At 47.7% G+C, this 12,918-nt stretch overlaps 1 protein-coding gene across 1 annotated transcript in view; it reads left to right on the top strand.

The window, feature by feature from the left end:
- DDX31 (DEAD-box helicase 31) overlaps nucleotides 1–10,898 on the top strand; it is a 43,295-nt gene extending 32,397 nt beyond the window's left edge. Inside the window, exons 19-20 of the mRNA XM_063174784.1 lie at nucleotides 3,265–3,445; nucleotides 10,469–10,898. Coding sequence (XP_063030854.1) covers nucleotides 3,265–3,445; nucleotides 10,469–10,619 — 332 coding nt within the window. The 3' untranslated portion in view covers nucleotides 10,620–10,898. The remainder of the gene's footprint in view (nucleotides 1–3,264; nucleotides 3,446–10,468) is intronic.
- Nucleotides 10,899–12,918: the final 2,020 nt, after the last annotated feature.

Raw genomic sequence — 12,918 nt, 5'->3', positions numbered from 1 at the left:
CTCTACCCAGTGTCACTGTGCACCCACCCACCCACACTTGTTGCTGACCTCAGCATGAATAACTTCTTTAGCCACAGAAAAGAACCACAGAAAATACATCAGGAAATGCTGAAATGTTCTGCATCCCATTTATCTTGTAGAAGAGCACTCCACCTCTTTTTCCAACTCTGCTATCTACATATGCAAATTTTCCACTGCTGAGTGGCTTCCATAAGCCCCTCTTCCTCCCCTCTGAGCCAGGCATCATGAATAATTAACATGGCAGCTGGCTTTTGCTTTCATGGCAGACAATCAATTGGAAACTGTGCCAGAGATGCATTTGTTTCTCTCTCTTTTTCTGTTTTTCCCCATTTTCTGACCTAGTCAATGTTAATAAGCAGTGCTTGCACCTCAGCCTGCTTTCAAAAGCAGAGTGGCTCCCTGCCCGCTCTCCCCTTCTGCCTCTGCCTCCCGTGCTTTTCACACTCGAATCAAATAGTTCAGGGAAGGTGCTGCCCTTCAAACTTGATTGACTGATCAGCCCTGAGATGGGTGGGAGGAGGGCTCTGCCTGGGCCCTGCCACCTGGAGGATGAACCTCAGCAAGAGTGGAGCCCTTTTTGGGGAGCAGAGGATTTGCATGGTGGTAGTGCTTCATTTCAGAGCTGTGGGGCCAGAAGGAGCTCAGGAGAGTGATCCTGTGTGCCCCAGAGTCACCGAGAGGGTGAGAAAACAAACCCTGCTTTCCTCCTTCTTATTTCCCAGTTTTACAGCCAGCGTTGGGCATTTTGCCTCCTTCCTTTCTGTCCTCAGCCACCTGTGTGTGGGGAGGCAGAGCAGAGTCACAGGAGCCCAGGGCTGTGGCACAGTGCTCAAATCCGTGGTGGTTTTGGTGCCCCCTTCCCTCCCACTTCCAGCTGCTCTCCAAAGTGCCTCCCAGTTTATCCAGCCCTGCCCTGGGGCCAGTGCTGGGAGCCTGGTGAACAGGTTATGTCACCTGTCTCCCTTTCATATCCCATTACCCTCTCATCCCCTGTTTAAAATAACAACAAACCAGCCCATCTAACCCCCATCATCTTTTCTTTTTCTGGCTTTTTTCTTTTCTTCCTTTGATTTTCCACACTTACATTTCCTGGAGAAAAAATAGGGATGGAGGGGTGCAAAGGACCAACCTAAATTCTCTGTCTTAGTGAGCACAAGCCCAAATCCCACTCCAAGCCACTACTTGTTACCTTAGACTTGTGTTGGTGTGGTAAAAACTCTCAATAGCTCACACTTCCTGTGGCATCAAGGTAAGGAACCCTGTACATGAATTATGGCCTGACCAGCACTGTTACCAGTCTTTGTGAGTTGTTTTCCTAAAGCTCTGTCTCTTTGACCACAAAATCATAAAAGAATTTCAACTTAAAAAAAAAAAAAAATCCAATAAAGCGTTCAGTATCTGGCCACTCTAATTGCACATAAAAGCCAGAAAACATGACTCTGGCAACGCTGAGAGGTCTAAAGACCTGATAGTAAAGATTTTAAAAAGAATCTCATCCACAAAGGTCTTCATTTCAGTCTCTTGGGTGCTGTAATGAACATCTCAGCTCTGGGCTGCTCAAGGTGAGGCATTTCCTGGGCTGGCTCTGTGACCTGCAGCTCCCAGCTCAGCTCTGGGTTAGTGCCTTGCAGCTCTCCCTGCTTTTGTGTGCTCACAGCTGGATCTGGCAGATGTCTGTCAGGACTTTGGGAAGAGGGGGAGCCTTTGACAGTTTTGATTCTGTAATTCTGATTTTGGGGGGTTGGTACCAGCAGCTTTTCCTCTCTGCACGGCTGTGGGAGGTGAGCTCAGCCTTCATAATAACAGGATCTTTAGTATCAGCCATTTCAAATGCTCTGAGGCAGACAGCTGTATTAGCTCCAATGGGACTCAATTCAAAGCAGGAGCAAGTTCCTATTGTTCCCTTTGAAGAGTTACACCTTCTCATAGGTGAATTTGACCAATAACTTTATGAAAAAAAAAATAGCAGCAGAACAGGAGTTTTGAGAGCATTTGAGCTGGTTTATAAGCCCTCAGAAGGATGGCCTTCAGACAGGAGACTGAGACAGTATTTGGAATTTAGCATTCTCTTTTTTGGGAAAACACAGGTCTCCTGGTGCTGAGAAGCCTCTAAAAGAGCAGCATTGTGAAATTGGGAAGAAGGTGCAAAAAACTCAATCTTTTCTTCTCATCGATTGGGAAAAGGAGTTCGCTTTGCTCAGTAAACAGAGCTTTGATGGATTCCCTGGGTCCTTCCAGGAGCTGATCTGCTAAAATGACATTTTTATTACTGTTCATAAACTCCAATCTCCGGCTGCTGCCAAGAGATTAGACATAAGCTGTGGGCAAACTTGCTGGTCCGGTGGCTCAACAGGCAAGGGCAGGAGAGGTGAGAGTTTAGAGCTCACTGCTGGAGGGAGGGAGAGGGAGAGGAAGGTGCAGGAGGTGCTTTGGACTCAGGGCTGGGGGCACACGGGAGGTTTAGCAAGCAGGGGATTGAGGGGAGGCATTTTCTGAGCTGCAGAATTTCCTTCTGGAAGTCTCTTTATTCCCAGAGCAGGGGCCAGCCCGGGTGTAGTGAACGTTCTGGGGACGGGGAGGAGCAGAGGTAGTGCTCATATTAGTGGATGATTGTCTTTAGAGCAATGAGCCCTGAGGGAAGGGCATTACAGGAATATAAAGATGGGAAGGGAAATTTGCACACAGTTCTATTATTTTTCCCTTTTGAGAAGGTGAGCTCTGTTCTCAGTGTGCTGATGAGTCAGGAAATCCATCCGGCTCTCAGATATTTATAAGGGACTAGCTGGTAACTGGTGAAAAATGCATGGACTACTGGGACTCTAATATCAGAGGAGCCTTCCTGTGCCATTTCCATGCTTCTCTTTCTTCATCCCTGCATCTCTGTTCCCGCTCTCCTCTTATCTGCTGCCACTCAGTATCAATGGCTCTTGAGAGAAATGCCACAAATTCACCTTTTGTGGCCAAAGGAGCAGCCTTGCAGGAGCCAAACCCAACAGTTCAGTGGAGCTTTGTTTCAGTTCCTAACACCTCCCCAGCACCTTTTGGGATTGCACCAGTGCTGTGCAGCCTTCACAGGTTTTTAACATGCCAACCTTTTCTGCCAGCTGCTGACCAGAAGGTGTCCCAAAGGACCAGCCCCCATGTCCTTTCAGCTGGAAGAGCTGAATCTATTAAGTGTTTATAGAAATATATATAAAAATGCAGCAGCAAACAGAATTCACTGGTGTTTTTCCTTCCCCTCAGCACTGCAGTCTTTCCTTTGTGCCTATACCACCTATCCCAAGGAGCTCAAGCACATCTTCCACATCAAATCTCTCCACCTGGGTCATGTGGCCAAGAGCTTTGGGCTGAGAGATGCCCCCCAGAACCTGACTGCTCTTCCAACTGCAGGCTCAAAGAGGAAAACCAAAGCCAAGCCAAAAAGGTAGGTCAGCCTGATGTTCCTGGGCTGTGCCTTGCTCCTCAAGGTGGTTGGGCTTGCTCCAGGAATCGAGTGTAAAAAAAAGCAGATCTGTTGGTTGAAATGATCCTTCTGCAAGCCTGGAGGTGTGGAGTAGCTCTGGGAAAAGAATTTCTGCAAATCCTGTGGGATCTCTCATGAGGATAGTTGCAGCTCTATCCCCTCTAGGGTGTGTTCTGGGTCCTCCTGTTGTGTGTAAGGAGCTGGAGGAGCCCTGAGCCCTCTTCTGTGCCTGCAGGGGAGCTGAAGGTGCTCAGTGCATCTGACCCTGGCTGCTCTGAGTTGTTCAGGACAGAAGATCCTCTCTTTGGGGATCACAGTGCTGAGGACACGCTCTCTTCCCCAGTGCAATGGCAGGATCCAGAAAAATCATTGCAATAATAATTTAAAGGAGGAAAATCTTTTTTGTTTATCAGCATCAATTATGACTTTTTCCATGTAATTGTTGCTACAAACCCTGTTAGCAAACCTCAGCCGTGCAATTAAAGCACTAATCCACATAATTGTTCCAGGGCTGGGCACTTCTCTTGCACATGCACCTATCCTGTGAAAAGGAAAAAAAAAATTGCAAGGGGAAGGGATTTGAAAATAAAAAGTTGGAGCCTGCATTGTCCTGCTTTCAGCAGCCACCAGGGACAGGCCACTGCTCTGCCTCCTGCTCCAGCTGACCCTCCTCAGCAGATGGGCAACAGGATGGGAATGCCCCTGTGAGCAGGGGATTTAAGGGAGCTTTATTTCGGGAAGAATAGCCTGATTAGCTGATAAAGAGCATGTAAGATGGTATGGGGTGGGCTTTGATGTCTTGCTGGCCCAGCAGGGTGTCAAGCTATGAGTGACAGTAGCGTGTCACAGGATTACTTGGCCTGTAACAATGCCTCTCTCTGTTCCTGTGATGTTGCTACTCTGTTAGAGCTACTTTTTCCCTTGTTACAAACCTCTTTTAGATGGGGGTTCCTCCTCCCCAAGTCTTCATCCCATTAGAGCACAGACAAGCCCGGGATACAGTAGGTATTTACACACAGGAGCTGTGGGGCTGGGGGATGTGGAGGTGTTGGAACAAATGGTCTGAGAGTGATTTGAGAGCTCATTTGCACGTGGATCACAGAATTGCAGCTCAAGGAAAGTGAGCAGACTTTGCACAGCTCTGTCACGGCTCAAGATTCCAGATTTCAAATCCGGGAGCATCTGCAGAGTTAAGACCCTGCAAAAAAAAAGTAGCCAAAGTTGTGATGTGCAACAATTGTTCTGCCTTTGAAACTTGGCTTTAATCAGCTTTCTCTGTGTGTGCTTAAAAAAATAAATAAATAAAGGGAGAAGGGTACATTAGTGTTTATAGGATAGTTTAGAGAAAGTGAATATTGATTCAAATTCAGTCTGCACTTGCATAAATCCAAGATTATGCTATTAACTTAGAGAATTGCTCTTGATTTCACACTGACAAAGCAGAAAGCAAAACTTAGCCTGCCATTTAGAAGACAAATGGTTTCTAATTGTAAAATGCAAGGCTTGAAATTATAACAGCACAGTCACAGAGCAATCTTTTTAATTATATTTCTCACATGATGCTGTGAGTGTTGGTTGTCGTATTACACATTGTCTCCCAACATCTGATACTGGTTTTTAATCAGGCTGCTCACTAAAGCCTCATCTCTCAGCACCTGCCTAGAGAATAAAGAGCAGGTTGAAAGTGGGGTAAAGGCAATCATTAAATGTTTCCTTAAGAGGACAAAGAAAACTTTTCATTTCTTTTCAAGTCTCCTTTTGTGCTTGGCGCCTCCTTGGAGAGCCCGCTGGGGGCAGGTGAGACAGCGAGAGGGAGCAGCCAGGTGTGTGATGTTCCAGTGCTGAAATGTGGGAGCAGCCCTCTCCTCAGTGCCCATGTCAACTTCCATGCATTTTTCAGAGGTCTTTGTGCAAACCAGCTGTCCCCTTAGCTGGAGTGCATCTTGCAAAACCCGATCTGAAGGCGGAGAAATAATTGCCGCCGCTGTTTGCAGAAAGTTGCAATGCTGTGTTGAGGTGAGAGATGAGCACAAGAACCAGATACTGCATATTGAATTACAGGACATCAGCTTAGTCAGTGTCTGGGCTCATGCTTTGGCTGCAGGCTGGAGCAAGGAAGCTGATCCCACCTGCACTGAGGGATTAGCTGTCCTTGCTTTGCTGGAGTCGCAGCACGCCGAGGAAGGGGCTGACAGGCCAGATAGATTTGTCTTTTGACTCCTTCACAATGCACATTCCACCATGCATCCCTGTGCTGCTCAGGCTTTTACATTCTGCATCAACTGAGGGCCTGCTTTCCCTTTGAAATCAGTGTGTGCCCCCAAAGGCTTTCACTGCACTGAGCAGTTGCAACTTAATTTGGCTTTTTTGTGAGTTCGAGCCATCACAAAGAAAGGTGGCTCTTTAGTTCAGCTGATTCTGTGGAACTCCCTGCTACAGGAATTTCTGATGCAAGAAATGCTCAGAAAAATTGAATTTACTTGTGAGTATCAAGAATTGCTACAGCATATGCAAAAAGTGATATGAAAACAAAGGTGAAAACCCCCTCGTGCTTCAGAGTTTAAGCCCAGCCCTCGAGTGAAATGGGATCAGGGAGAGGAGTTTGAGAGCACTGCTGTACATCATTATCACAGTGCCATTGCTCTGATGTGGAGATGGGCATGGCCTGGAGGCTTTGGCTGCAGGATCATTGTGTTAATTCATTCTTCAGCATGGCCAGATAGAATCAGACAGCTCCTGGGAAACAGACCTTGTAGCCCTGTGTCCTCCACATGGCCAGGGCAGCACTTTGCTTTGGGTGCAAACCATGGCCTTTTACCTTCTCTCCCCCCTCACATCCTTGGTTCCACTTTTGAGCATCTTGGCATTGAGAATTTTTGAAGAAATAAATACAGGGCTTGTGACTCAAGGCTGCAGCTGGGCCTCCCTGCACAGCAATTGTCTCATCATTAGAAGCACTTTGCTTGCCAGTTTTTATGTGCACATTTAGAGCTTTCCTGATATCACTTAATTAGTCAAAATGCAGCTTTGGAATTCTGCCCACTGGGAATTTCACTTTGGGCAGTCTGCTCTAGAAAGCCAAACTGGAGCTCAGGTAAGAGCATGGGCAAATGGAGCCAAAAATGAGAGTAAGAGAGACATGGCTGCTGTGAAAAGAAACATCACCATCACTCTTCATTAAGACAGTTCAGGGACACAGGTGAGTCCTGGCTACCACATCATGATGTTGTAAAAGAAATCCTCATATGAAATGAAAGTTTTATAGTTGTGAAACCCATCTGATTGTTTCCTGCACACAGCAGTGCCCTTTATTACTGTCCTGTTCCACTGTGGCTGCAGCACAGAGCTTTTGCTCCATCTCCAATCAAGTGAACAGTGCTAGCCCACAGAGCTGGAAAACCTCTGTGCACCAAAAATTGTCATCTCTCTCTAATTGAAATATATTCTGATCTCTGGGCTGGGAAAGGGCCTGACAGAAGCAAGAATCCTGGGAGGATCCTGCTTTTGGCCTTTTTCCATAGGGTGAAGACCAAGGGATGCCAGTGAAAGTGAGACTGGGGTTTCTGTGTGGCTGAAATGCATTTAACTTCAGTAGGGCAAGGTGGGCTTTGCTGCTCAGCACACCCCAGTGTGGAGACCACCCTGCCCTGAGTGTTCTGGACCAGGCTTGGTGCTCATTCTGGCTGGGTAATAATTTTCCTTGGTCTTCTCAAGCATCTGCATCAGCTGGGAGCAGAGGACCTGGGCCATCTGTTGACCTGTCGAGAGCAGTGGAGGATTGCTGATGGATTTCTTGCCCCCACTCTGCACAAACAACAGCAGCAAAACCAACCCAAACAGGGTTGCATTGGCTGCAGATGGTTCATCCAATGCTCCAAGCAGGAAAAGCAGGTGTTGCAGCAGCCTTGGCCCAGAGGTAACCCAGCTCTGCTGCTGGCACAGTGTCAAGGAGCTGTTGGAGATGCTGTCAGGCAGATTGATGGTGCAATCCACGTTGAAATGGTTTCTGATAAATGGAACGGCCTCCTCGGGTCTTTCCAAAGACACACCACGAGTTCTGGGACTCTGTGGCACAACTTCATCCTCGTCCTGCCTCAGCTGGAGCAGTTTGGGAGCCTTTGGAGGCTGCAGATGCTGGGAGTTGGGTAAAGGTCACTACACCTGGGCACTGCATTGCAGCAGCATCATCTCACACAGCAAGACAGAGGAGCTGGCAGTGATGCCAGCCAGGCTGAGAGCACCTCCAAGAACAAACTCACTCACACTGAGGGGAAAGGTGAGCAGAGGCATCTTCTGAGCCAGCACAAGGAGATCAGGGCAAAGCATTCAGATTTGCTCAGAGATGGAGGGTTGGGCAGCACCAGCATCCCTGAGATCCCTGTGGCTGAGGTGGGGAAGGGGAGCAGCAGGCTGGGAACTCTGAGTGGGTGTAGAAGGGAACTGAAGCAGAGGAGAGAAGGATTTTACTCTTCCCTTCACTGGACACTTTTCCTTCCAGATGTTCTTCTCCTGCCTTTTCACCATTCAGTGATGTATTTAGCAAGATTCACAAGTTTCTCGTGTTTAAACAGTGTTTAATTCATTCCAGTTTTCTGAAGGAGTCAGATTTTTTTTTTTTTTTTTGTCTTTAAAACTTTGGCCTGGTCTTTTCCAGCCCTTGAGGAGATAACAAAGTCATCTTGGGGACAGTTCCTCTTTCTCCTTGTTGTCTCTCTGCTGAGGGTCTTGGTACCAGCTTTTGTGAGGTTGCAGCTTCATTACAGATGTGCACAGGCAGCTCTGAACCTGAGTCTTTTATTCCTTCCTCTGTCTCAGTGTACCATGATACCTAGACATGAGATCACAGCAAGAGATGCTCATCACCCATGTGCTTTTCCATTGATGGGAACATGGGTTCTGTCTGTGTTGCAAATGCATCTTTACATTTACAGCTTTTCTGTGAATCTTTTTGCCACAGTGTCACCACAGATCTCCCTTAAATTAACATCCCACCAGGGAAAGCCCAGGGAGAGCTGGGAGAATGGACAGGGAGGCCAAAGAGATTAAAAACCTTACCCAGGGATGCTCAGGGGTGAGTGTTAAGGGCTTGCTCAGTTGTCCTGGGCTTTGTCTCATACCCTTGGTGAGGGAAGGTGCCCTGTGGTGATCTTGCTGCTCCCAGAGGCTGTCACCAGCTGGGCAGAGAGGGGAATTTACAGCTCTGCAGCAGGAATCAGGGCTCCTGAGCTGGTGCAGTTTCCTGGTTCCCTGCAGCTCCTCCATCTCATGGTTACACAGGGCCCTGACAGCTGCTTTCCTTCTGTGTGATGAGCACAGGTTCCACAGCACAACTCCATTGATTTTTGTGGCCTTGGGTTAGAGGGAGGGAGCTCCCTTTCCCCTGCATCCCTGCTTTTCTGTGCACAGCTGATCACCCCAGCAGGGAGTATTGATTTACTAATTGGGCAGCAATTTCACCTGATTGATAATAAAGTGTTGGACAACCTCCCTGCTGAGCTGCAGCTCAGCCCTGCAGCTACTGGTGGATTCCTTGTCCTTCTGCAGCAGAGAGTTCCCTGTTGTTCAGTAAACTGGTGTGTTGCTTGGAAACCCAGGAATCACTGTAGGAAATGCTTGGAGACAACAATCAAAGTGTCAGATGGGAACATCAGCCACTGGTGAAGGGGCTGAGCAGGGGATATCCCTGCACAGGCTGTGGGAGGGGAGCACAAACACCCCAGGCAGGCAAGAATTCACTTCCCTTGTCCTCCCTGGGTGTTTGAATGCCTTGATCCATTGCTGCAGCCAGAATTTCTTCCTTCTCTCCAACACCCAGCATGGATTTGGACACCTGAAGGGACTTTGAGTGCTAGAAAGTGTCACCTTTAGGACGGCTGAGTGCCTGTGTTGTCACCAGAGCTCTCTGGGGCTGCTGTTCAGTTCAGTTCCCTCCTGTGCAGAGAGACAAACAGGTTTCTGGTCTGTTTTTCTGGAAACTCTTGAGATTTGTTACAGGTCCTTACCAGAACTTGCTCAGAGAGGTGACCCTGGAGGTGTTCAAGGCCAGGCTGGAAGGGTTGGACCTGGTCTAGAGAAAGGAATTATATGATGTTTAGGGTCCCTTCCAACCCCAACCAGGCTGTGACTCTGTGGTGATGAAGAGGAGGGTGGGACATGCCATGTGGACACCCTGTTGTGCCCAGGGCCATGGGGATGAGGCAGGGAATGGCTGATCCTGCACCCAAGAAATTGTATTTTAAATAACTGAGGGTGAGCTTTGCCCAAGGTTATAGAGCAGGACAGTGGCAGAGCTCATGGTGGGAAAATGCTGAGTGGGTTTTTATATTTATAGCTGGCAGTTTAGGGCTGCAGGGACACCCATGCTGGAGTTTGGTGGCCATGCAAAATGCAGCTACCCTTGCAAAAGCCAATCTCTGGAGAGGGAGGCTGTGAGGTGCATGGGATGGCTGCAGGACATTGCAAGAAAAGAAAATCTGATGGATCTGTTGGGTTTAGACTCATGACATTCTGATTTTTCCCTTGGTTTATTTGGGAGGGGGTTATGGATTTAAGCTCTGTTTAGAAAATGTTTCCATTGTTCAATGTCATTGGGCTGATAGATGGTTTTGGACTATTATTATTATTATTATTATTATTATTATTATTATTATTATTATTATTATTATTATTATTATTTCTTCCAAACTGCTGTGTCACCTCATTCATCAGCCTTCAGGCACACAAGCTTCCCTCCCTCTCCCCACGACCCCTGCAAGAGCATTTGTACAGAACAAAGGCTTGCTTTGAAAAAACGCCGTGAGATTTTGCCACCTTTGTGGAAACCTGTCACAACAAAACCTAATTTTGCACGAGGCAGAATTTCAAATCAAGCCTCAAGGAAAGGGAGCTGCTCCTTCTGTAATGTGCAGCTGTCAGTGGTGTTGCAGGAGAAGGGGTTCTGAATTCCTGAATTTCTGAGTTGCTCTGCTCTTCCTCCCTGCCCAGGTCTGAGCTGCTCAAGAAGACCCACAGCAGGCGTCGCCTTGCTGAGCTCCTGTGCTCTGAATATTCCAGTGGGATGGACACTGCTGGGGCCAAGGTCAAGAAGAAGAAGAAAAAGCAGAGAAAAGCTGGCAACCAGCAGATTCCAACATAAGCCAGGCCCTTCCAGTCTGTGGCTGTAAAAGCTGCTGGAGTGCCTCAGCCGGGGGTCGGGGTGACCTGCCAAGGCAGCTGAGGAGTGTTTCCATTTATCAGGCAAGTGTGGGAGGGATCCTGGGGCTCTTGGCCTCCTCCCCTTCATTCCATAGGTCCAAGAGGAATGGAATCTGGGCGTGTCCTGGTGTGCTGCTGCAGTTCAACGTGGCCTCCTGAAGATGCACCGTGCTCCTGAGATGGTTTTTTAGCAAGGAAAATAAAAAAAGGTTAAATATGATTTTCAGAGAAATGTGATGTGTGTGCAACATGAAAGTGAGACAAGTTTGGGCAGGCAGGAGGTGCTTTTGTGTTTTAGGAACACTCCCCAATCCCTTCACTTGCTATAAACATGTCAGGGAGGAGCACCATGGAGAGGGGAGTGTGCCCTGTGCCCTGTCACTGCACAGGGAGCACTCCTGCTCCTGTCTCAGGTAATGAATCCACACTGCTGCCCCCTCCTCCCGTGTCCCCTGTGCACTAGGCAGGGTCTGTCCCTGGTCACTGTTAGGCACAATTGGCACCTGCAGGGGTGCCAGTGGCAGGATTGGGGAGAACCCTTCAGTGCAGTGGCACAGAGTCCCTTTGGGCAGAGCTCATGGGCACAGAGCTCCCTGCCAGAGCTCCTGGGAACAAACTTTGTCACTGTGGGAAGGAGCCAGAGTGAATCCAGCAGTCTCCAAACTTCTCCTTGCCTGCAGCATGTTGTCATTCCTGATTATGCAACACACAGGGAGTCTGAGATGTCTCACCTCTCTGAACATTAAAGCCTTTGCAGGTTCTTGCAAACCCTTGCCAGTCATGGCCCAGCCTTTTGGGGCTCTCTGCCTTGCCTGGGCCTGTTTGAGCTAATGGATTCCACTTCTTGTTTTTCCCTTTTGCCATCCTTCTTGTTCCCATCAGAGAACTGGGACTCTGGGGAAAGGGATGCAGGATGGCCCCAGTGTGCTGAGACTGGCAATTGTTCACCACAGTCTGTGAAATTAAACCTAAACTTTCCCATTCTGAGTGGGAAAGTGCTCCAGAACCTGCAGGAGATTTCCCTACAGGTGAGCCCCCACCTGTCCCCCCTCTGCTCCCCCCTTGAGCACAAGCACCAAGCAGGGCAGGGGTGAGAACAGCACAAACCCAGCCAAAACACAACTTTTGTGCTCCCTGCACGTGTCTGCCTCGAGGAAAGGGAGGAGGAAGAGCAGCCCACCATGACCTGAGCCAGGCATGTTTTATGCAGGAGCAGAAAGTGCTCTAAGAGTGGCAATTTCAGACGTCAGAAGGAAGAAAAGTACTGAAAAGGGACTATAAACAGATGAAAATGATGCCTTGTAAATGCAGAATCGAGGGCACCTACTTTGGGCTGTAGTGAGTCATACAAAGGATTGTAGGAGAGCAGCAATCAGCCCCAAAGTATTTAATTTCTGAAGTGAAGGTAACTTTTGGAACCAGAATTTTTCTTTCCTCCCAGGCAATTATTAAACACTTCAATTTCACTGCAATACTTTTTTCGACACTTCTGCAAGATGACAGAAAGGCTTCAATATCAAATTAATCATGATTTTTCAGAGAGAATGAAGTTACAAACATTTACTAGATTAAAATAAAATAACAAAGCCCACCTGATTTAGTTATGAGAACTATTTGGAAGAGCAATCAGGTTTAAGGCAAATGTCAACTTCAACAGAAAAGAAACCCCTGAGGATGAAAATGACTCAGAATGATGCAGAGAGTGCAAGTTTGGGAATGATTTTGTGCATGAAGGGAAAGTACATGACCTTCTCCTGGCTGACTGTCACGTAGGAATTAATAGGGACCATTGGCAAATTCTTAAGAGTAGGAAAAAAGGCCAACAGCACATGGGTGAGAGACATCAGGAGATCTCATTGCTGCCTGGATTAACTGGGCATGAAACAGTACAAATGGTTGTGATGAATAAAGTGATTTTTAAAAAATATCAGAGTGCCTTTTTCTTTCAGCTTCACCATCTTTAGCAGATAGGGCTGGGTAGCTTGAGTGGTTAGGGGAAGAGAGAGGAGGAGATTGTTGAATAAGTGTTGAAAGAAATGCACTTGCAACTGAAGTTAAATGCACATGCACCTGAGTTTTCTCCTAATAGACTTGAAGGCTGATGAGAAAAATGTGTTTGAATTGTGGCTGAGTGGGCAGGAGTCAAATTGTGCCCGTATTTACACTTGGGCAGGTCCAAATTGGCTCTGAGCTGGCTTCACCCTTGAGCACCCCTCAATTCAGTGAGAACCTGGGGTAGG

The sequence above is a fragment of the Melospiza melodia genome, chromosome 22, assembly GCF_035770615.1.
Source record: "Melospiza melodia melodia isolate bMelMel2 chromosome 22, bMelMel2.pri, whole genome shotgun sequence".
Classification (NCBI taxonomy): domain Eukaryota; kingdom Metazoa; phylum Chordata; class Aves; order Passeriformes; family Passerellidae; genus Melospiza; species Melospiza melodia.
Note: the sequence above shows the minus strand (reverse complement) of the source record. Positions and strands in the feature narration are given on the sequence as shown.